The sequence below is a fragment of the Hippocampus zosterae genome, chromosome 6, assembly GCF_025434085.1.
Source record: "Hippocampus zosterae strain Florida chromosome 6, ASM2543408v3, whole genome shotgun sequence".
NCBI lineage: Eukaryota > Metazoa > Chordata > Actinopteri > Syngnathiformes > Syngnathidae > Hippocampus > Hippocampus zosterae.
Window position 1 is genome coordinate 5739813 of NC_067456.1, and position 25218 is coordinate 5765030.

At 41.7% G+C, this 25218-nt stretch overlaps 1 protein-coding gene across 2 annotated transcripts; it reads left to right on the forward strand.

Moving 5' to 3' along the window:
• Window positions 1-6298: 6298 nt before the first annotated feature.
• Window positions 6299-19530, forward strand: tmem161b (transmembrane protein 161B). 2 transcript variants are annotated; one of them, XM_052067447.1, is made up of 12 exons: window positions 6299-6554; window positions 9283-9386; window positions 9894-9974; window positions 11010-11107; window positions 11248-11404; window positions 14005-14156; window positions 14247-14307; window positions 14389-14529; window positions 14751-14864; window positions 15436-15610; window positions 16475-16571; window positions 17527-19530. In XM_052067447.1, the coding sequence occupies exons 1-12, from the start codon at window positions 6552-6554 to the stop codon at window positions 17802-17804; spliced, it is 1461 nt and encodes a 486-aa protein (XP_051923407.1). In that variant the 5' UTR covers window positions 6299-6551; the 3' UTR covers window positions 17805-19530. The 2 variants fall into 2 exon arrangements, with proteins under 2 accessions (XP_051923407.1, XP_051923408.1); XM_052067448.1 differs by lacking the exon at window positions 6299-6554 and adding an exon at window positions 8937-8956.
• Window positions 19531-25218: the final 5688 nt, after the last annotated feature.

Below are 25218 nucleotides of genomic sequence, written 5' to 3' on the forward strand. Positions count from 1 at the left end.
CATTCAATGCAGCTTAAGTATCCTATTAAAAAAAAATATATAAAAAATTATAAAATCATCAACAACAACAACAACAAAAACAAATATATATATATATATATATATATATATATATATATATATATATATATATATATATTTTTTTTTTTTTCTGGTCTGGCCTCCTTGATTTGAGGTTAGGTTGTAGCTAGTCCCTTCACCACAACGAGTTACCCCCTGTTAGACATTGTCTGTTTGCGTCAGACGGTGTCTCATTTCATCGTGTGTAAATATGTGCCGCCATGCTTAAACAATGATGGCGGTGTAGTGCAGCTGCCCGTCTCGTCTCGCTCAATGAAGGGGGGGCCTTTTTTTTTCCAGAACGCGAAGGCGAATAGCTGCTGAGAGACGGTGAAATACTATATTAAATTACCCTGATTAACAATTTAGCCACGATCAGGCGAGCCATGTGTGTGTGTGTGTGTGTGTGTGTTGGGGGGGGGGGGGGTGCCCATGAAGAGGCCCGCAGACCATTATCCCCACAGCGCCAAGGTCGAAAGGTGTCCCAAGTTCACAGGCTCGGGCCCTTTGTTATGTTAATTGACGTGCCCAAATCAGCTGCCTGATCCGTGGCCAGACACAAGCGCTTTCCTGAGAACTTTCAGCCAGTCGTCATTCCTCTGTTCATCTTTGCACCCCCACCCCATACACAAACAATCCACCTTGACACATTCCATGCACAAGCTAGCTTTTTTTTTCTATGCACAAAAAGGGTGGGGCACGTGGGCGTTGGAATTGGTTATTCTTTTCAGACCTGCAGCTACAGCTATTTGTTTGAAATATACACTGTCGTCCAAAAATGTGCAACTATTATGTATATAATCTTAAATTGATCTTATCAATCGAGTGTTAGATATTGATATTATTAATATGTTGTTTATTGACTTAATATAATTAGTAAATGTAAATGAAATTTAATTGTGACATAATTAGTAATTTCAGTGAAAAAACATCATGGCAAATAAAGGGAACTTCTTTCAATAGCTTTGCAAGACACAAAAAAGGGGCTAAGGGGTTGCTGGGCTGATTTTTCCTTCAAGACATGCGGCTACATGTTGTGTGAAACATAAGATATGTTTATATATAAGATATAGGATCTCCTCATGCCAAGAAAGAACATCATCATAATATGTTATTTTGTTTTTTGTTATTTGATTTATTATAAAAGTGTATTTCTTCATTTATAAAATACCTGCAAACTATATATATATATATATTAATGCAATTACATGAATAATTTTACAACTGAAATAATATTAGAATGTAAAACATGACATTTAAAGCTACTGATGGTGTAGTGGTTCACTCGCCCAACTCCCACATCCCTCTCAGTGACAGTTTCAATGTGACTGCGAACGGTTGCCTGCCTCCAACCAGTGTTTGACTTGGCTAGCCCGCCTTTCACCAAATGTCAGCTGGGATAGGCACCAACTCCCCGCAACCCGCAACGGGATACAATACAAGACGGAGGATGTCACTGTCATTGTACTAGCCAAACTGTACAGCAAAACACAATTTTGGAAAACCAACATACGAAATGTTGCCGCGTCTCGAGGGAGGGACAATCAATACACTTTAACGGGTGTGTCGATAAGACATGTACCAGAGGTCAAGGGTCAAATTCTGGTCAAACACCCTTGACCAGAGGTCAAAGTATTTAACTTGAGTGTGCCTTTGGTTTGGTTTGTCTCCAGCAATACATACTACATTTTAAGACAGATTAATAAAATATTAGCGCAGCATGTCAAACAAAAGAGACAAAATGCTATAAAAATGTGACTTTAAAAACATTTTATTCATTTTTCCACTGTTGTTTATAGTGCATTTGAAGCATTCATGCACATGAAGGCAAACGCACACATATGACATTACCATCGACTGATGTAACACAGCTTTGCCACTTTAGAATTAACACACATAGATTTAAAAATATAAAAAATATATATACAGTATAGTAATAACAATAACATGCAATATAATGATCTACCCTTGTCTGGATGATACACTGTGGATAGCCATGTCGTTCCTGAGTTGTTGGCGTCAACGAGTAACTTGTCTTGTCTCATTCACTTCCGCTCAGGACAAAAGAAAAATTCCCATCAAATGCAAATGAGAACCTGAGAAACTTCATTTGACTCTCCGAAAAGCAAGAAAAAAAAAATCACAGGCTACGATTGTCACACATGGCAACGGATGCTCCATGTTAACACAGCAAAGTCAGTCACATCCTTGATTTTTTTTTTTTATTCTGCAGTCACCAAAGCGTCTTCACACTCACGCCGCCACAAGAGAAAATAAGGACGCTTCTAATTCTGCCAGCATAATTGCCTGATTATAATGAGCTTCTCTCTCTCTCTCTCTCTCTCTCTCTCTCTCTCTCTCTCTGCTTAGCTCGGCCTTTATTTCTCTGTGCACGCGCTCTCACGTACACTCACACTCACACGCTATCCCTTTTTGCAATATAAATCACTCCTGATATGAATAGGGAAAATATGCATTCATATATCATGACGTGGGTCTTTGTTGGATAAAATGCGGCATGTACAATAAATCGTCTATACATTAAAATGACTACGCTGACATGGAAATGAATGCTCAAACTAATCTTTTGATATTGTGGCTTTGCCAACATAACACTGACAAATGGGAAGCTAATGCAATGTCAGCCGCATGCGTCGAGCATCCAACGATACAGTACATGTTGGATCGTAAGAAAAAAATAAAGGCAAATGTTTCCCCGTGTAAGAATGATATATTGGAGTACGCGTGGGATAAAATACTCTGTGTAAATAAAAGGTTGAGATATTACAACGAGGTTGTGTTTGTAGCTAAATGCGAATAGCACACCAGAAAATAATTCAAGGTGTCATTTAAGGAGAATTTAGCAAAACATTTTATTCAGATTATTTATTTCTCTGCGCTTATCACAATATTATAACAAGCAAGTGCAATGTTCTCGAGAGGGGAACTCAAACCGCACACCTGTGAGAATGTGGTTGCACAGGTGTGCACATCCTCATATAATTGGTGAAATGGCTGTGTTCAGAATTAACCAATCACATTCAAATTCATTGTCAGTGGGAGTCAACTCACACATGCAACCATTTAAAGTGCCTCGGATTAACTCCAAATGAAGTTCAGCTGCTCTATTAGGTTTTTCCTGACATTTGTTTGTTTTGTTTTTTTCTTGCAGAAGCCTTTGGAGGTTTTAAGCTAACACTGACCGCCAACAGGCCAAAAACATGATGCTGCCACCATGAGTGTAGGTATGGTGTAATTTTGGTTAATTATATAATTATGTTTGTGGCAAAAATACGTGTTACACTCCCTCCGACAAAAAAAGGAAGTTGAATAGGGGTGTGTAGACTTTTTATATCCATTTTACATGAGCTAGCAGGCCTGAAGTGTAACAAAGTTGTAGTAGTTGTCATTCTACCTACAGTGGTAGGCCGGAGGTGTAACACAAAGTTGTAGTAGTTGCCATTCTACCTGCAGTGGCTTTGACTTTGGCTGCAGCGCCGTCGTCGCGTTCCACCAGGATTTGTTCTTCCGTCGCCCTAAAGCTGTCTAAACCCAAATGGAGGCTAAATGAGCAGACCCACTCATGAATGCGCTTGTTAATTACACTCCCTGATGGGAAACCCACTGAGGGAGAAGCCTAAACACAGTCGTGTGCGCGAGCGGAAACAAGGGCAGGAAAAAAAAAAGCCCTGCAATACAGTATATGTTTAGGATTCAAATATAAAAGTATTGTGTGGCTGTAGTTTCGAGTGGATCAAAGTAGTGACCATAATACAAACTCTTCTCAACTGAACTGTATTTATAGAGCACTTTCGGACAGCCATCGCTGCATACAACGTGCTGTACATGGAGCAATTAACTTCTGAGCAACAATTACGCAGTAATAATGGACGTATTGTAAAATTCATACCTATTTGGCAATATTAAGAAAATATAAGATATCTACAGAATCAAAACTATAAATATTATGATCTTACTATATGAGAATTGATGACAAATTAAACTACACTGAATTAGATTCCTGAGCACATTTATGTGATGAATGTGTCTGGTGAGTATATGGATATGTCATTTATTATATAATCGGTTTTCTTTTCCTCATGCCACACTGCAAAAATTGCTCCGAATGTGCTCGAAGACTACATACTGAATTTGATTGAATGAGAGAAATGCATCGACTTCATTTTATAATTAATGGGACAGAAAATGAATCGCTGTGAATTCCTTCTCGCAGTGAAAATTCATGCGATTTTATTTCATGTCATCCGCGGGCCTGTTTTAAATGCCACAATTCCCAATTCAAGCAAAAAGCTACTCTGCCTTCTATAAAAGGGCCGTGCGCTACAAATAAATTATTCAGTGGTATTTGCATTTGCATTGTAATTTGCATTCGCGTACTGTAGATTACACAGACTGGAGAAGGAGGCGGCGCACCAAAGAGAATTACATTCACGACCATTTTCAGTCCTGCTTGCTGAGGAGTCGACTTTTTGTTCTATTTTCTTCCTGCGCTTGGAGCGAGTACACTGTTGAGATCAGTGACACACATTTCAAACTGCTGTTTGATTAATAAAAGAAGGAAACCACGTATTATGCTCACCCACAAAAAAAAAAGGCCTCGCCATAAAAAATGAATGATGACATTCAACAGCAAATCTATTTGATTGACTGGGCTCAGATTTTCACTGTAATATTCTCAACATCTTTATTTATATTGTAAGACGAGTGAGCCAAAAGCAGCAGCAGTCACCGAGGAGTTGTCATATGGATTAAACACTCTGAAGGAGTATGGAACTCTCAGAGATACTCTGAAGATTCTGGCTATTATGTTTCATCTAAAAATAACAAGACTGACTAAAAAGATGAGAGGAAGAAAAGCCCCCAGACTCCAGAGAGTCACATTCAAACAGTTAACAGTGACGGTGCCGAGTGTGATATGGAAGACGAGCAGCAGTACAGTAGGAAGACAACTCACTTTAATTATACATAATCAGGAAATCGGCAGACGCAGGAGGTCCTGTATGGAATGACTAAAAACTTGAATAAAACTTCAGGGGACATTTAGTTTCTGAAATAGAAACGTTGATGTGTTTTTATGACAAGCAAAGGTGGGCTTTGCGCAGTAGATTGAGATTAATTGGAAGGTGGATTGTGACTGCATGGGTTTGTAGTACAGGACATTCTTATTATATAGTTTAAAAAATAAAATTATGAAGTGAGTAACAATTGCATATCGTGATTGTGTGCTGTCTTAAACAAAAGCAGTGACCTGCATATGAATCGTTTGCGAGTGTTTTTTTTTTTTCCAGTCAGATGTCTGCTTATATATAAAAACGAGAGGCTTAAGACTCAAGATTGTGGGCCGATGACTAAATAGAAAATCCACCCAGGAAGGCCTGAGGCGATAATCGGACACCAAACCTCAGAACTGTGAGGCAAACTTGCTAACCAGTAGACCACCACTCTTCGCAGAGTGGAGATCATGTTCTAAATGACTATATTCAGATCCAACATTCGATAATGAATCCGAAGTATTCCTCAAACGTACCCAAAATGTGCAAAATAAAAAACATTATTACGGACATAATGTTGTATGCATTGTGTTGTTCCACAATTCTCTGAGTATTTTGGTGCCTCTGTGACTATGTTGAAGGAAAACATGAAAGACTTAAACCACAGCTGAAGCAGGGCACTTTACATAAAAACAATAAATAAATAAATAAAGTCGGGAAACATTCCTTTTAAATAAAATATAAAAATCTCATCTGTAAAGGCAAATGCTGAACCCCCTTTGATTTACCATAAATATGATCTAAAATATTTTCCATCAATATATTCAAAAATATTTTTTATCAAGTGAAAAACACATTTGGGTTGAAGTCACATTTTTAACTTGAGTAGTCAATAATATCTACACGTTTTAGAGAATGGATAGCTGCATTAAACCAGCACATCGATATATAAATACTGTACCTTTAATATGACATTCTTGTCAATAAAGCAAAAAAAAAAAAAGAATCTCTGCTTTTCCGGTCCTCTTGGTCCTGAAACCCAATACGGCTCTCCAATTTAAGCCTGTTCAATATTTTACATTGCGGCGCCTTCTTGAGTTTTATTTTGATAAACACACTCTAGAGTAATATTTTATTTTAATTTTAATATCTTTAAAAATATAATAAACTATAAAAATATAACTCAAAGCCGATTTTCTCACGGTGACTATGCAGGCATATCCTCCGTCACCTGCTTACCGGAGTTTCACCGTGACCTCTAGCGCTGTTGAAAATAGGTGGCGGAGCTGCAATCATTTGGTTTGATTTTGACAATGTAAACCGCTCCGGTGTACGCGGTGACAATTTGACTGAAAACAAATAATTCATTTTGTATCATAACGTCGCAAGAAGGGCTTATGTGCTCCTCGCCGTGTCATCTCCGCCTCGGAGTGCTGTGTGTTGTCGGCGTTGAGCCTGTTTCAGCTGCACTGTATCAACATGGTAAGTGTGACAGCGAGCTCGACGTGCTGTGCAATTCACTTTTTTTCCCCCATTTTATTGTATTTGCATTGTTTGAATGTGATTTCGTGTCATCGGATGTATTTCTTTTGGCTGCCTTGAATAGTGATCCCATTCAATCCATTTGAAGCAGTGCTCTTCCTTTAGCTTCTTGCTTAGCTTACCGGTTGCTAACTCTTGAGGTGCACCTGGTCTCGTTTCATGATTTTACTGCATTGAATAAACATTGTCGACATTTTAAATTACCCTGACGTGGTTTGGTTTTGCTGTAAGTTCCTTCCCGGTGTTTCCTGTTGGAGGGTTATGAATTTGTCCAAATCAAGATGTCTGTATTGGCCACAAGATGTTAGCTGATCTGTATGCGCTGTATGGCAGCTGAGGTGTCTGCATGTACCTGAATCCGCTTATTTGACCCCTGGATGCCCTTCGAGTGACTTTAATGTTGAATTGTGCGTTAGGACTTTTTATGTAAGTTAATAAATGGATCATACAGAAGTTAACCTCAATTACGTATCAATAACAAAATACTCTCGAACCATCCATCCATCCATTTTCCGATCCTCTATCCTTACAAAGGTCGCGGTGCGGGTGCTGGAGCACATCCCAGCCGTCTTCGGGCAGTAGGTGCGGGGACACCCTGAAGCGGTTGCTAGCCAATCACAGGGCACACAGAAACGAACAACCATTCGCACTCACACTCACACTTAGGGACAATTTAGAGTGTTCAATCAGCCTGCCATGCATGTTTTTGAAATGTGGAAGGAATACCTGGAGAAAACCCACGCAGGCCCGGGGAGAACATGCAAACTCCACACAGGAAGGCCATAGCCGGGATTGAACCCACGACCTCTGTGGTCTACGCGCTAACCACTGGGCGACTGGGCCGCTCTGACTCTAGAACCTTTATAGGCAAATTAAATGTCACCTCTTCTAGACTTTTTTTGTTCAAGTGAATTTAATATTCTCATTAGGATCGCAGGTGAGCTGGAGCCCATTGCTCTTCTCTTTGGGTGGGAAGCAGTTGTTGTTGTTTTAGATTACAATAGTGAATTGAAGCGTGTATAGAGCAGTGATTTGTGGTTGGTTGATGGGTGTCCTGGGTTTTTAATCTTGACTCGGGGTCTCCTATGCAGAGTTTGCATGTTCTCCCCTGTGTGCGCGTGCGTGGGTTTTCTCGGCGGTCTCTGATTCCCTCTCGCATTCTAAAATATATCTAAGGCTCCATAGGTGTGAGAGTGAAAGGTTATTTGCCTGGCTGTTGACTTTTCAGCGTTACTTAGCGGCCGGCTGCTTGCCTCTGCTGGAGGAAGCGCAGCAAAGGTGCGTACCAAAGCGAGTGCCCTTCAAGAGATTGAAAGTATTTTAACTTGATGAGGCAGATGCGCATACACTGTACTGTGTGTATGTGGCACATGGAGACCCCAGCAAACACAAATGTCACCTGCCGCCAAACCACAATGGTGTTAAGTTCATTTAGGCATCCAACAAAAGCTCAAAGCAGTTTACCTTGTTTGGAGGCATCACTGGCTAGCATTTAAGCATTTTGCCATACTTTCCATAATGTCCCCTTTCAAATTGTTTGCCCATTTTACAATGACAGAATGGCTTTAACACACATACATTAAAAGAAAAATCGTTCAGTAAGGTTCCGAGCTCAGCTTCAGGGGCAGAAACCCCTCTGTCTGCCCCCCACGGATTTCAATTGGTTGTCTGATGGAGGGGGGTCAAGCAGTACGGGCAAGATAAGAGAAACAGTGCTCGCTCTATTTCCCCCGAGGTGCGAGGTCCTTGCAGGTTTCCTATGACGAGAGTTAAGCAGCATCCACCTAAGCAAGTTGAGTTGGGGTGTGCTTTTTTGACCCATATAGCACACACTGGGATGCTGTGAGGTGGGGGGTCTTGAGCCACGGACATTATGTTTGGCCACCAGTCACCTCTGAGCAAAGATAATTGCCACATTATTGGCACTCTCTCCTCTCTGGGTGACTTGAGGAAGTATTGACATGTGGTTCTGGAGCTTAGACCAGCTGAAATGTGCACCAGCCCCCGTGACCAATTTCAAATGTAGGCCTTGTCTGCCGCTCCGGCCTGTCAGTCACATCCTGTGAACACTTCTGTCTTGGCTAACACGGATTTAATTCCCGTTGAAGCAAAACGTGTTCATTTTGATGTGGGATTGTATGTCGCATGTCTAACCATGATGAACTCAGGTGATGTGTATTCTTTAAAGGTTTGAATCCCCTTTCCTTCCTTGTGTACAAAGCGATTCGCTGTAATTTCTGAAGACCTGAGCCAATTTGCAGAGATTCCGAACAGCCGATGCTTTCCAGCTCAGCTTGATGGCGATGATTGAGCTCTTAAGTACAAAGTGAATATTGATCCACGTGTGCGAGCTTGATATTGAGCTGCTGGTGTTGCGTTAATCTTTTTGTATCTACAGTCGCCGTGCCGGCTTTTCGTTCTCTCACGCGACGTTATTGCAGATTCAATGGAAATATAATCGTCAGACTGTATACTTTCCTACCACGGGGAAAACAAATTGTTTTTTGAGTTCCATCAAGGCCGTGGTGCTGAATCTTTTGTCAATAGATTTTGTAGTAGAGTATATAATATGCTGCTACGCTACGCTACCGAAACCTTGAAGCACTTGACTTGAAATGAAATTTTGTTTTCCTTTAAATGCCACTTAAATCGTTCTGTTTTTCCACAGGGTGTGATCGGTGTGCAGCTGGTGGTTACCATGGTAATGGCCAGTGTGATACAAAAAATCATACCTCATTATTCCTTCGCACGATGGCTACTTTGCAGTGGCAGGTAATTCACGCTGTCACACAGATTTGTTTGTTTTCCAGTTCAATGGCTTTTCTTGAATTCTAAAAAGTTTGGAGATTAAAAATAGCGGTGAGAGTGAGGAAATCATTGGATAGAAGAATGACAAAAAAATTATAATGCTGCGTAATATAAAATAAAAGGTGATCTCCCCTAATTGGCACCGCAAATGCTTTGTTTTTATTTGTAAAAATTTTGAAACAGATTTAATATTTCATTTTCTCTTTGCGGAACCATGAATACATTTTCTGATTAAAAAGGTTTTACACTGGTTTCCTCATTCACTTTTATACAATAAAAAAAAAGGCTGCGGCTGCCGTATATCTGTGTTCTAGAAACGGGGTTCTAAATTACAGGTCTCATTTGTTTCCAAACGATGCGTTTACATGACAGCCCACATCATATGATCAACTCTTTTCACAATCTACTCACCAAAAATCATTGCATGGCTAAGTGTATCGTCCTTATTTTTATTGCTCTCGTTTTTGCTAGTCTGCGGTGGTATCAGCACCCTACGGAAGATGAGTTGAGGAACCTTGCCGGGAAACAGAAGGGCCAGAAGAGGAAAGACAGGTATGTGTGCGCATGGCAAACAGCTGTCGCGGTTGAAAGATGCTATCCAGTGGAAGCTACACGACAGTAATGTGATGTCATCTTACGTAGACGTTTCCATTCAATGAGGTGATCGAGGAGCAGTGCCTCATACATCCAAAACATTTCTACCTCCTCCCCGCCTCACGAATCTGGCGATATGAGACTCAAACTTAGTAATTAAGTAATTAATTAGTAGTAAACTATTCGATATTGCTCATCCGCCAACCTTGCACACTTTGAGGATCCACCTTAGTCCGATTGAAACAAATTTGGTCCTCACACTTCACCACGGACAACCCTGAATTAAAAAACAATTCAGAAAATTTTGTCTTCGGTGGGTGAGTGTTGAGGCATTCATTGAACATATGAATTTAGTGCGCATTTTCCTGCATGCTTTATTTCTCTTCATAGGAATTTAAATTGCAGTCAGTAGTGGAAGTTAATCCTCCAAGGGCGGGGGGGGGGGGGCTTGATTTTTGAGTGAGTCCTTTTCTCTGACCCGGTATGAGGCAGGTTGGTGTTCTGCGGCTCCACATGTTCAATAATCCTCCAAAAGAAAAAGATGGACTACTGTCTTCTCACCAGCTCATGCCATGCAACTCCGTTTCCATTGTTGGATCACTGACTCCTTCAGTGGGATGAAGCTGAGCCCCCCCCCCCCCCCCCCCCCCCCCCTCCACCCCCGTCAGGTGCCTCGGAGACACAAATGTGTCTCGGGCATGTTTTGGCCCAGGACTCGTACAGTGACATTGTCCTGTGAATGTTGCGCACACACTGAGCTGAACAAACACAGACCAGAGCCGAGGAGGCCCAACAGATAGTTCCTCATGTTCAAAGAGGCGTTCTCTTTTACCTGCTGTGAGTGACTCAGTTCTGCCTAAAGACTGCCGTTGAAAAGAAAGAATACGTACTCTCTTTCCATGCTCGCGGTTTTTTCATGGATGACCAATGAAAAAAAATTCAGTTGAAAGTAGAATTCTCTTTGACTCATTTTTATGTTGCTCTGTACACCAGGAAGTACAACGGTCACATAGAAAACAAGCCGCTAACGGTACCCAAGGACATCGATCTTCAACTCGAGACAAAATACATCACTGAAGTCGACACGTTAGGTACAAACATATTTTCTACTGCTTTGTTTGGGGGGTCAGGGGGGGTGCCAACATTCTCAATACAGTACAATGTTGGTTGTGCCTTCTAAATATAGATTTAATTTGGAAACAAAACCCATTCCCTTTTTCTGTGCCCATAGCATTGCACTACTTCCCAGAGTTCCAGTGGCTGGTTGATTTCACGGTAGCGGCGACTGTGGTGTATCTAATAACGGAGCTCTACTACGGTGTTGCTCAACCCTCAGGAGAGATGAACATCAGTGTGGTCTGGTCCATGCTCGTGCTCGCCTTTGTCGTGTATCCTTCAATCGCTCCTCGCATGATGTCACGCCAAACGTTCTCTGGACCGACAACGCCGCATGCTGCGTTAGAATCACACAAACGCTGCGCTGTGAGTCATATGGAAACCATTTGAAAAGATCTGCTTTTGTGTCCGCCCCCGGCTTTCCAAATGACACCAGAAGGTCGTTTTTAAAAGCAGCTTCGACAAAACCCTCTCGTTGCCTCACAGACTATGATCAGCTATAAAAAGAGAAGACTGTCGTGACGGTTCTATGACTGCGCTGAACAATAACCTTTCATATCAGATGTAAGTTGTCCCTGCCAGAGCGACGAGAAAAACATTTTATTTCCTCAAATGGTGGCCTTTCCACGAACAGTCTCATCTCAATTAGTCATCGGGTGAAGAAACACACTTCTCCTAAAATAAATGCCTTGCATTTCAATTTTTAAAAAAAAGAAAAAAAACAATTTATTTTTCTCATGTAAATTCAGGTGCTTGGCTCAGTAAACGTTAAACATTTGCTTAGTATCTAAAAACAAATATTACCAAAAGGCTTAACCTTCGACAGCCAGGCCGGCTACGCTGACCAAATGCGGGCGGCAGTTTTGTGTCGACTGCATAAATAAAGCGTGATGTAGACAGCCATGCGACGGCATGAAATGCGGCAACAAAGACAAGTGCAAATTTCTAAACAAGAAAACTCAAGCGGCTTCGACTCCCCTCTCCTTCACAACCCGCAGCAAAGCCAGATCTGTCATTACTTTGATGACGGCTTAAAGATGTTGTGCTTTAGAAGTAGCGTGAACGGAACCGCTTCGGCAAACGGACACAATGTGTACTCCCTTATTTAATCATTCATTCATCTTCCGAGCCGCTTGATCCTCACTAGGGTCGCGGGGGGTGCTGGAGCCTATTCCAGCCGTCTTCGGGCAGTAGGCGGGGGACACCCTGAATCAGTTGCCAGCCAATCACAGGGCACACAGAGACGAACAACCATCCACGCTCACACTCACACCTAGGGACAATTTAGAGTGTTCAATCAGCCTGCCACGCATGTTTTTGGAATGTGGGAGGAAACCGGAGCACCCGGAGAAAACCCACGCAGGCCCGGGGAGAACATGCAAACACCACACAGGGAGGCCGGAGCTGGAATCGAACCCGGTACCTCTGCACTGTGAAGTCGACGTGCTAACCACTGGACTACCGGGCCGCCCCTTATTTAATCATTTGAAACTTAAAACTCTCCTATGTTAAGTGGCCACAGTTTAGTGGTTGCTTTGTCCGTAAGGTAAACCAAATCATTTCAGCTAGATTGTGTAGATCCAAGCAGCAGCAGCAGCAGCAGCAGCCGAGGCTCTAAAATGACGCGGCGATCTCCTACCAGGCTTGACTGCCGGCACCTTTATGGTCCGCAGCCCCCTGCTATTTTGCTACGCTGAATGATGGCCTAATAATATGCATTATCCGTGCCGCCAACCACGGGAATCAATCTTTTCCAGTGCTCCTGGTCAACCTCGGCTCGCCGCGGTCAGATGGTGTGTCATTTCCCCGGCTACGTCAAAGATTGGAGACCTAAATTTCCCAGCTCAGCCCCTGACAGGGAATAGACCAAGGAGCGGATGACATGGGACTATGAATACGAGGAAGCGTATTTCTTCAATATATGTGCTAATGGAGCACTTGATTTTCAGTTTTCCCCGTTTCATTTGCGATGACAATGTTTAAGACTATTTGGAGCAGTCGCCAACAATTCTGTGCTGTTAGCTTTCACGTAACTGCTGAGAGTTTTGCAGGATGACTTTGGTCTCTGAACTCCGTTTGATGCGCTCGCCGTCGGATTGCCCCTGCAAAAAGAATAATTGGAGCTTTGTCAAAAATGTTGCCTTGCACCGATTAGAACGTTGTGTTTTGATGCAGGTGTTTTAAATAATGGTCCACACGCCCGTGTTGCAATGCGAGGTTTTTGTCATGTAAAAAAAAAAAAAAAATTGCAATCACTGAACTTTTTACATCATTACCGAGATCACTAGACTGTACAAATCAATTGAGGAAAAATTAATGAGTCTTACATGCAAAATCAGTTCAGCAAGCAACATGGCTGAGAAGTCATGGTTTATCATACCATCCACGGTCATGGTTTCATGAAATCCGATCTACCCCCATCGGAGATGTGCTGAATACCAAAGTAAAAAAGCTACAATTAGAATTGAGGAGTATTAAAAGATTTTTGTGTGATTGCGGTTTTTAGATATGATTTGAATGAGTGAGCCATCAATCACGCGTTGCAAAACAGTATCGGCCATTTGCGACAATTGAACACTCTGATTGGCCAATCAGTGCATGAGAGCGACAAGGGTAAATAAAGTGGCATTGTCTCGTAAATTAAGCTCAACAAAACATTACCTTAAACACCTGAGCAAGCACGCAAAACGACTTCTCACTTCCGGAGGGGGGGGTTGCGAGCGTGCGAATGAACACGCATGCGCGCTTACAACCACCCCCTCCATCCTGTGACTCTATGTGGTCAGAAGAGGAAAATAAGACCGAAAAAAAAATGTGGAAAATATTTCAAACTTTTCCATCCTTGACTGTGCCCCCCTCCCACCCCCTTCAGTAAGATTCTGTTCTCTCTGACGACTCACTATTTTAAGCTGGAGGAAGGAGGCGAGCGCTCCCTCTGCATAACGTTCGGCTTCTTCTTCTTTGTCAAAGCCATGGCCATTCTCATCGTAACTGAGAACTACCTGGAATTTGGGCTGGAAACTGGTGAATGTTGCTCCGCTCGTTGCAGTCCTCAACCCTCACTTTCTTGAGCTGAACTGTTGTTGTTCTTTTTTTTTTTGTCTGCGTGGAAAGGTTTCGCCAACTTCTCTGATAGTGCGCTGCAGTTCCTGGAACACCAGGGCTTGGAGTCACAGTAAGTTCTGTTTCGGTCAAGTTCATTCCCTTCGGAAAGTCTTTATTGACTCCCCGGCATCTGTTTTTCTCTCCTTGACAGGGGTCCCATTTCAAAACTTACCTTCAAGGTAATCCTCGCCTTCCTCTGCGCCCTGATTGGAGCCTTTTTGACCTTCCCGGGTCTGCGATTGGCCCAGATGCATCTCGACGCCCTCAATGTGACCACAGCCAAATTTACACAGTGAGGCACAGTCTTTCTTTGTTTACGTTTTACTTTGTTCGATTTTTGTATATCTTATTGGAATTTGATGCACCCCAAAAAAAATCCTCCATATAAATCATCCTTTTTTTTTTTGACAAATGACCTCACGCTTATTCTATAAATGTCCATTTTTCCTCTTTTTAATGTATATTCCGTGCACACATTAACTGGCAATCTCACATTTCTGCCGTTCTCTGAAGAACGTTGCTTCATATCAATTTCCTGTCCCCGCTCATCATGGTCCTGCTGTGGGTGAAGCCCATTACCAAGGACTACATAATGAACCCCACCCTGCGAAAGGACAGCTTGCCTTTGTGAGTTTATCCGTCAACTTATCTCTCAAATGTAACGGCGAGTTACCTTGTCGCCCTTTCATGAACCGATTTTTGTCAACCGTATTTTAGGCTAGTAAAACCATATCTCCCATGAAAAACTGCATGGCCCCTTGCAGGTAGTCAAGCACTTTTTGCTGCTATGACATCTTCCGCTCACCTGGAAAGATGTTCGGCTAGATTTTGAAATGTCTGTACGAATGTTTGTGCATTTATTCAGAAGAACATTACACAAAACTCACCCGACCACGAAAAATAACAGGGACACAGAATTGTCCACATTATTTTCATGAGTCACTCATATGATCAGAAATTCTGTCATCGAACGATATTTGTCTCAAGACTTCTGTCCATGTAGTTTGGATGACTCAACAGTTCCTTCCGGGGCGCTAAATGCTCATTTTCCCACCCGTTGCCGCAACTTTATTTCCCCTGCGGCACGCAGTCCAAATGATGGAGTGATGTAGCAGTAACAACAAAAAAAAAGCTGCTATCCGTCTCGTCCTTATGTGACTCAGCGCACCGTCTCCGCGTCTCCGTGTCTTCGTGTCAGGATGGCTGAGCAGACGTACGACACCCTGCGGTTATGGACCATCATACTGATGTGTGCGCTGCGGCTGGCGATGATGCGGCATCATTTGCAGGCCTACCTCAACCTGGCGCAGAAGGCAGTGGAGCAGATGAAAAAGGAGGCGGGGCGAATAAGTACCGTCGACCTGCAGAAGATGGTGATTGACATCTTTTGCGTCATCGTGCTTCTTATTTATTCTCAAAAGCCTCTGGTTACTTTGCCTGCTGTGTTGACTCAAAAAGAAAAAACAAAACAAACAAACAAAAACAGCGCTTACCAATGAGGGAAAGCTTTCGATCTTTTTAAAAATTGAAAAGGGAACGGGCCCGTGCCGAGTCCCAGTGGCATCCCATTCGCTGTGCAGTGGAGCAAATGAGGCATTCTGACGACAGTACCAGATAAAAAGGAAATATCCGATACTTTGAAGCCACAATTATTGCTGCCAGGAAAAAAGGATCAATCAAAATGAAACCAAATAATAAGCAATTATCTATGATAAATGATAGGTCAAAGTGACTTCATTCGTATTTCAGCTGTAGATTCTAATAGGAGCTCATGTTCTCGTCTCTTCTAGTGTGTGCCCAGAAAACATTTTGAGTTCGACAGAATTGTCTGCTAAATTATTTACCTCAATATATGGAAATGTTTTTAATTTTTTTTAAATGTGTTTTCTAGAAGCCCGTTTCTGCCAGTTAAAGAAAAGGAAGTGGCTTTACTGTTGCTTTTTTTTTTTTTACAGCATTGGGGGTAAAACTCAGAAAGGGGGTGTAATCCTGAAAACTCAGAAAACATTTTTCTTTTTTTTCTTTTTTTACTGACCATTTAAAAAAACACTTCCTGTTTTCTTTTTTTTTTACTTTTGCTTTTTTCCACGTTTAAATAAACCAGGAGGAAAAAAAATAATTGGAAAAGTATATATATTTTTTTAACTGGTGGCAATGGGCTTTTATAACCTGATCTACGTTCTCATTTAAAAAATGGCTGACTGCTCTCCCCCCCCCCACCCCCTGTTGTCTTCCAGGTTGCACGTGTTTTTTACTACTTGTGTGTAATCGCACTACAGTATGTGGCACCGCTGGTGATGTTGCTGCATACGACTTTGCTGCTAAAAACCTTAGGTGAGCCTTCTCGATGACTGCCCTGATCACTCGGCAGACACCTGCGCATTTAAATCCAGCCAACTCCACGGAAAAACGTCCAAAATTTTGGCGCTTGGAAAAGAAAAGCAATTACCAACTCATCCCGAAACCAGACACACCTGTTGGTTCTTTTTGAGATTATTTGATGATGCGATCAAAGAAAACGTAACAATAAATTCGGTGTAAATGCTGACAGGCGCCACAGCCGAGTTAAAATGCCAAACAAGGGATGGGTGGAACATCCAAAATGTGTTGAGTGATTGTGCCGCTGCTTAACGTGATAGAACAAGCACAGGAAGAAAAAACCAATTCCCTTATAATCGCGTTCGTGTGACATTTACATTGTCGTGCACACAAGTAGAAAGCATCATCAATTTACCTTCATATCAAGTCAATATTCCGCATTGAAAGACATGTAAATGCCCTAATCCAGGGGTGCCCATTAGGTAGATCCTGATCTACCGGTAGATCTAAGACAGGTCCCAAGTAGATCCGAGGAGTGTCGAGAAGGAAAAAAACAAACAACCATTTGTGTGTCTTTGTACATGTTAGTAATATATATTTTGTGTTAATATACACTGCACACTAAACAGTCTCATTTTCACAAAAAAAATATTTAAAAAATAAAATAAAGCAGGTAAATCTTAAATTTGTGTGTGTGTGTGTGCGTGCGTGCGCGCGCCGGTAAGGGTAGATCCCGTGAGGTTAGTTGATCAAAAAGTAGATCTTCGATCCAAAAAGTTTGGGCACCCCTGCCCTAATCTGTTCTGGGATACGCCCAAAAAGCAGCACTTTTTTTTTGTTGGTTGTTTTTAAATCCCGAAAACGAGATCTGTACGATATCAAAACACAATGAAAGAGAATGAAAAGAAATGGTCTGTTCAGTTTGAAGAATCGCACGCGGACTTTGTAACGCGCGCTTTCTTGATGCCAGGTGGCCACTCGTGGGGTTTCCGTGTTGAAGAAGAGCTGCCTTGCTCACATCAGATGGACTCTGTGCCGGGGCAAGCACCAATAGCGCCCCCGGTGGTGGAGGCGGGAGCACGGGCTTCCACCGCCCAACTCTCCGTCGCCCTGGGGGGCCTGAAGACCGTCTTCAGTCCTCTACTTTTCCGGGGGCTCTTCTCTTTCTTCGCGTGGTGGATCGCCGCCTGCCTCTTCTCCACCTCCCTCTTTGGCCTCTTCTACCATCAGTATCTCATGGCGGCATAAAGCAAGGCCCACCACCTCGCCGCACTGACTCACCATATCATCGGAACTATCGGTTCGACTCCCAGTGCTTCCTCCGCAGATGAAAACTCTGCGTCTTTGCATTCACTCCTTTTTTTTAATTTTATCTTATTTTATTTTTTTTTTAATTCACGTCACAAGATTTCATACATGAGCTAACAATCACAAACGTGACTGACATCGTAACAGTGGAGGTGTCCTTTTATTTGGTCTAGACTTGACTTATCTCGTGCTGGACACAGTTACGCAAACTCAAATCATTTTTTAATCTTTTTTTTGGGGCGGGGGGGGGGGGGGGGGTTCCGCAGTTTTACACAGGAAAATATTACTGAATTTGGAGGTTTATGGAGGTTGACTTGCTGGGTCTGCGCACCGAAATAGTCACGGAGACGAGCTGCCCTGCTTGGGTAACTGTCAGTGCTGATGGGCTCAAAGTGTTTCAAAGAGTCTTAAAGCAATGGAGCAAAAAGGGAGGAGCCAATCAAAGAAGGTTTGAAGTTGGTTGATTTGTGTGTTTGCGTGTGTGTGTGTTTGAAAGACACAACCGCGAGTGAGGAACGAGACTTGAGTTCGTTCAGAAGCAATCGTTTGAATGTTTCCAAATGAAGCTGAAGACGTTCCGGAAGATGTCGAAAGTGGCAACGTTGACCTCTTGGGTTTTTGTTTGTTTGTTTCTTATTTCAAACTGAGCCATTTTTGAAACAAACGCGGAGCTCCTTCCAAGCAGCTGTGACTGTTTTAAAAGCGGAGAGCTCCCGCTCGTGTGCGCTCCGCATGCGCGGCGTCGGCGATGAGGGCGAGATGTGTCGGCTACTGTTGTTGATGCGAAAAATGCCTTTTCTGGTTTCCTTTCCTAGATAGTTTTTCTAACTTCAATTACTTTTTCAAATATGTATTTTTATTTTGATTTTTTTCTAACAAATCAAGTTGACTTCATCAATGGTGCCAAGTGTTCCCCTTTGTTCCCATGGCTGACTCAAACCACATCGCCACCTTAAGGGCCTTACAAGTTCATGAAGAATTGTGCGTAGGAGTGTTTTCATACGTGCGAAACAAGACCGAAGTGTATCTCTTGACTAAGCTAATACAGATGTCCAACATTTTCAACACAGCAGGGCACAATGTCCTAATTGTGCCATCTCGGATCTTTGCTACATTTGTTACATGGAACGTTTCAAGTTCACTTTTCTGGTGGGAGATGAGTTGCATCTTAGCACATTCTTACTTTGGCAAAACGGGAAACAATGAATGTATCAAGACTGCCTGATTTGGATGTGATTTTTTTTTTTTCTTCTTCATTTTTAATCTCCCCACACTTCCTTTTAGCCATTCTGCCACAAACTTAATGTGGTCACACAATTGTGTTGGTCCTAATGACTGTTTTTATTGATCTTTTTGTTTTGTTGTATTTATTAAAAGTTGTCGAGGCCTGTAAACATGTTTTAACACGAGATCTTGCTTGGTGACTTGAATCAAGAGGTTTTAATCCTTTTTTCTTTTAGTGTGGCCTGTTCAGTTGCGAAGGAGCTGGGATACTTTCAGGATTCGCTTTTCTTCCGTTCAGTACCACTAAAAGTTTTGCTTTTTACAAAAAAAATAAAATAAATTCAGTTTCATGGATTCACAAAGTAATGTACTGATGTTGCTCCTTTGTGTATTTATTTTGGCATCGCAATTTGTCTTGGAATAAATTATGTTCTTTACTTTGCCGATGCGTTTTTGTCCTCCCTGCCTTGTGTATGACAAATACAATACAATACATGCTGATTTATATAGCGCTTTCACAACAGCGGCAACTGTAACAAAGCGCTTAACAAAACAGTTAACATAAAGTAAAATAATGAAAGAAACCTGAAATAATAATGAGTTGATGAAACGTGGTTGAAAGTTGAGAGTGGACCTCAATCAATGCTATGGACATACATTAGCGTAGTTGCGATCGACCTGCCGCCAAACGTGATCAGCCGATTTGGGGGGAAAAGTATGTGAGCTGCGTATGTCGATCAACGCCATTCATTGTATTTGAAGAAAAGAAAAAAAAACCCCAGATCACCCCATTATTTTTTTCATGTTTCATTGTGCGGATAAGTACTAGCACTTCTGCATTCAAGTATCTTCAATTGTGATTTTCGTTTTCATGACTTTCATTCTTCAATAAGACTGTCTGTTACCACTCCAGTTATATGATATGTGTCCTTGTGTAAACCGCTATTGATTAAGACAGTCATGGGCCATCAGTTTAGCTCGTTTTGTTTCCGTGTCCTTGCCGGAAGGATTGGGAGTTAGAAATGGCAACGGCTTTCCAAGTCCTCTTAGCGCAAGCTTTCTTCTGGGAATTACATCAGGGCCACATAATACAGGCCTCAAGTGCCATTGTCGAGCCGAGTGGCCAAACTGAGCCAATGCATTCATTGGTAGGTGCAGATCAATAAGAGATTATAAGCTTTCTAAATAGACTCGACTCGTGAAGAGGTTTGCCTATTCACTTGCTTTCGCTTCCTCTACTTTTGGGCCATTTCAAACCTAAATAGTCAATCATGAGAAACCGTCCACAGAGTCCTCAGTAAATTTCACGATGAAATGAAATTTCCCCTTGTCTGGTGTATTGACTGCAATAATGTGTCATTCTTGGCCATCAATGTTTTTCTAGTTCGAATCAATATTGCTTTTATCGTCATTTAATAGTGTATGTCCTTGTGCAAACAAGCGCTGATTGAGGCTGTCCATGGCCACTCAAATATCATATTGTCTCCTGGAAATTATATTCACACAATTGGCAACGAGGCATTTGTGTCATACAAGCTTAAAACAACTTCAATGTGATATTTTGCCAGCGGAAACCACTATGCTTTTACTTTGAGAGCCAGAATACATATCACGCCTTATATATACATGGTCATTTTTTTCGGCTAAAAATTCGTCCAAAAACGCCTTGCTATACATGGTCGTTTTGTTTGTCCAAAAACGCCTTACTATATACATGATGTGTTTTTTTTCGGCTAAAAATTTCGTCCAAAAACGCCTTACTATATACATGGTGGGTTTTTTCGGCTAAACATTTCGTCCAAAAAGGCCTTACTGTACATGGTCGTTTTTTTCGGCTAAAAATGCCTTACTAATTATACCTGGTCATTTTTTTCGGCTAAAAACGCCTAACTGTACATGGTCGTTTTTTTTTCGGCTAAAACTTTTGTCCACAGATGCCTTCCTATACATGGTCGTTTTTTTTCCGTCCAAAAACGCCTTACTATACATGGTCGTTTTTTTCGGCTAAAAATTTAGTCCATAAACGCCTTACAATACATGGTCGTTTTTTTCGGCTAAAAATTTGGTCCAAAAATGCCTTACTATACATGGTCGTTTTTTTTCCCGTCCAAAAACGCCTTATTATACATGGTCGTTTTTTTCGGCTAAAAATTTCATCCAAAAATGCCTTACTATACATGGTCGTTTTTTTCGGCTAAAAATTTCGTCCAAAAACGCTTTACTATACTATACATACATAGTCGTTTTTTTCATCCAAAAAGTCCTTACTGTACATGGTCGTTTTTTTTCTTCCAAAAAGGCCTTACTATACATGGTGGGGTGTTTTCGTCCAAAAACGCCTTACTGTATATGGTCGGGTTTTTTTTTTCGGCTAAAAATTTCGTCCAAAAACGCCTTACTGTACATGGTCGGTTTTTTCGGCTATAAATTTCGTCCAAAAACGCCTTACTATATACATGATGTGTTTTTTTTCGGCTAAGAATTTCGTCCAAAAATGCCTTACTATACATGGTCATTTTGTTTGTCCAAAAAGGCCTTACTATACATAGTCGTTTTTTTTTTCGGCTAAAAACGCCTTACTATACATGGTCGGTTTTTTTAGGCTAAAAATGCCTTACTGGCATTTTTGGATGAGTACACTCGGCAGTACTGGCCGAGTGTACTGCCGTGTCTGCCCCAGAGCTGGGCCAGACAATTTTGCTGACTGGGAGAGGAGTCCTCCAGTGCTCTCAGTAAAGAAAGTAAAGAATGTTCGACAAGGAAGATCGAATCAAAGGACATGTAGGGGAAAAATAAACCTACACACCTCTATTCAAAGTGTATGATTTTTGTGATATCATAAGATTGGAGGTCAACAAAATAAACACCTGAGAAAATGTGTATGTACAGGTCTGCACACCCTCTTGCAACTACAATGGCAGACCATCTGTTTTGCTTCCTATTAAGACCAAATAAAGTTCAGATGTTCTAGTAGGCGTTTCTTTTCTTGTTTAGTTTTTTTCAAGCAGTTGTGAGACTGTAGATTTTTTGTGTGTGTGTGTGTGTGGTGACACTGAATACTGTTTTGGAGCAATTCATAATTCCTACCTTCTTCCAGATTTTTTTTTCTTATTATAATAATAATAATACATTATTTATAATGCCTTTCAAAACACTCAAGGACACCTTACAATCAAAACAAGAACAATAAAACCACAGCTAAAAATTGCGGCTGAGCAGCGGCAGCCAGACATTGTCCAGTTTAGATGCAGAGGATATAGGTCGCGTGAGATTTTTTATGTATGCATTTATTTATTTATATATCTATTTATTTATTTTTAGGGGGGGTCACACAGACTTGGCATTTCAACAGGAGTGTGGGCACTTTTTATATTCACTGAAAATATATATATTTTTTATATATATATTCCTATTCATGGGAAATTAAATTCAGCATGAATAATTGCAGCACACATGTTGCTACTTTTACAAACAGTATTCACTACCAGTCAAGATTGGACATTCTAGTGCTATTGAATGTGACAGTCCAACCCATTGACTGGAAGTGTATGTTATGTTTTGCTTTATAATGTTTTGGCACCTATTATTTTTTTCAAATTCGAGTATTATTCAAATCCACCCCCTGCCCCTGTGCCGCAATCTTATTTATTCATGCTCCCTTTATGATGCCTTTTTTGCAATTGCATGATTGAACCGCCTAACTCACGTAGTGCTCAAATAGCCATCTTTTCTCAATGCCGCTTATCTTCGCTTGATATCGTGTGGCGCTGGAGGACACCGTATTCAGACAAGCAACCATTCACACTGTCACTGAATGGGAAACAAACTCCGCGACACTGAAACAAATAATCCTTTGGATTGATTTAATTCATGCGTGTAACGGTGCACCGGCTGGGCATGATTAAAATAAACAAAAAATGTGTTCGTTGGAAACATTTTAATCATGTGCAGCACAAAATCAAGTAAGTTTTGTGAGTGTATCCTCAGTGACTCCAGATCATTATTTTATAATTATTATTGCTGTTGTTTTTATATTTATTTACTCTTTGCATTTGTAATAAGCTTTGTAACGTGTATATAATATGACATTGAAAGAATGTTAAACCCTGAGCGTCAAGTAGTTTCACGTTAGACTTTTGTTTGTGTGTTGTTTATGTAGTTCAGTGTGCTCCAAACGTGTGTTCCAAACGTGATCCTGTCGGGTGAATGACTTTCCCATTTGGCTTGTATTTGAGAAGGTGACACACCCGTGACCTCTTGACAGCAAGCCGTCGTGCTGACCAGCGACGAGGCCGGCGGGTCACCGGCATCATCTCAAATGAGTCCCTCGGGGAAAAATGGGGCCTCGACATTTCGGGGGTGGGGGTGGGGGGGCTTCAGTTGGTTGAACATGCCTACCTCGAGTGGTATGATGGGGGATGCTGAAGAATGTCTGAAAATCTTTTTTTTTTTTTTTTACCCGGCTGGAATATTTCAGTCCACAATAGAAAACGCAGCAGACTTTCATCATTATCAATTTAGCTCCTAATGAAAGGAGAGAATTATCTATCACTTTTCCCACATTAGTGAATATAACATCAAATGTGCGGTTCCTTTTGAAGGTATTCCCTTTATTCTTGCGACAAAAAGACTATTATCCCGGCATTGGCGGCTGCATATTAAGCAAGAATAGCAAGCATCAGTCATCGCGCACAATGCATAGCGGCTTTAAATGACGGCATTATCTATGATGGCGTGGAGGGAAGTAGACGTCGGGCGGAGGGAGGTCGGATGTTTCAAATGAAGAAGACGTGATGTGGGGGCGCAAGAAGGCTTTGCGCACACCCATTCAACTTGAAGCCAGTGAGCAAGAGTTTCATGTGCAAACTATGACTCGGTGGGAGGCATCTGCAGACGGCCATTTGTTATTTTTGGGCGGGGTTTGCGATGTATCCTAAGAATAGTATCTGACACACAGGCTCGGCCCGCAGTCTCACACTGGCCGCGATGATATACGGTACCACAAATACCGCAACTTTTGAGTGTGATATTGCTTTTATAAAAAGCGGTTTTCCTCTTTGGGAAAACAAGCAGAAGGGTGATCAAAATGAACATTTAATTTGCACAAGTTGCTTTTTGCTCCATGCTGCCATTCTGTCATGACTCATTTTTATGATTAGTGAACCGTCACAGCAATGCAATAGAGCGAACGAGACCGTTCAGACTACTTTCTTACCATCATCAAAATAATGCACACAATTAAGGTGGGATTTAAAATATAAAAAGGCATTTTAAATCATACACCTGTCCATCATATTTAGGTCAGGGATGGGCAACTTCAATGATTCATCAACGCTGCTGGTGGGTCACCTCGGACCATGACGTCTGACAAAAATGTCATTTGAAATATGGACAAAATATGTGGAGGCCACTTTGATTCATTTTTTTTTCCTCCTCTCCAACCACTGACCACTCATGTCACTAAGAGACCAAATTAACTATTTAGAACCCTGGTGAGCCAAAGAGCCACCACCCAAAATCCCAAGACAATTCTAAACAGTTTTTCTTCTCACCCTTGATAGAAAGCTGTGACGGGCGTAGTTCCAAAATTAATATTTCATTGTGCACATACAAACAATAACAATATCATATCTTTTTTTTAATACAGTGATGGAATGATTTTCATGTTTAACTCATTCAGTATCAGCCAATTCTGAACCAAGTCTGAAAAGACGTTTAAAAACGTCTTTGGGAGTGAATGAGTTAATAAATCAAAGGTGAAGACTGGGCGGCCCGGTGGTCCAGTGATTAGCACTTCAACCTCACAGTGCAAAGGTACCGGGTTCGATTCCAGCTCCAGCCTCCCTGTGTGGAGTTTGCATGTTCTCCCCGGGCTTGCGTGGGTTTTCTCCGGGTGCTCCGGTTTCCTCCCACATTCCAAAAACATGCATGGCAGGCTGATTGGATGCTCTAAATTGTCCCAAGGTGTGAGTGTGAGCGTGGATGGTTGTTCGTCTCTGTGTGCCCTGCGATTGGCTGGCAACCGATTCAGGGTGTCCCCCGCCTACTGCCCGGAGATGGCTGGGATGGGCTCCAGCACCCCCCGCGACCCTAGTGAGGATCAAGCGGTACGGAAGATGAATGAATGAAT

Bases quoted from the DNA above. Each gene is read 5' to 3' on its own strand.
- tmem161b (XM_052067447.1), top strand. The intron at 14,308-14,388 runs GTAAGTTCTGTT...TCTCCTTGACAG, and splicing joins CACCAGGGCTTGGAGTCACA to GGGTCCCATTTCAAAACTTA. The intron at 14,530-14,750 runs GTGAGGCACAGT...CGTTCTCTGAAG, and splicing joins ACCACAGCCAAATTTACACA to AACGTTGCTTCATATCAATT.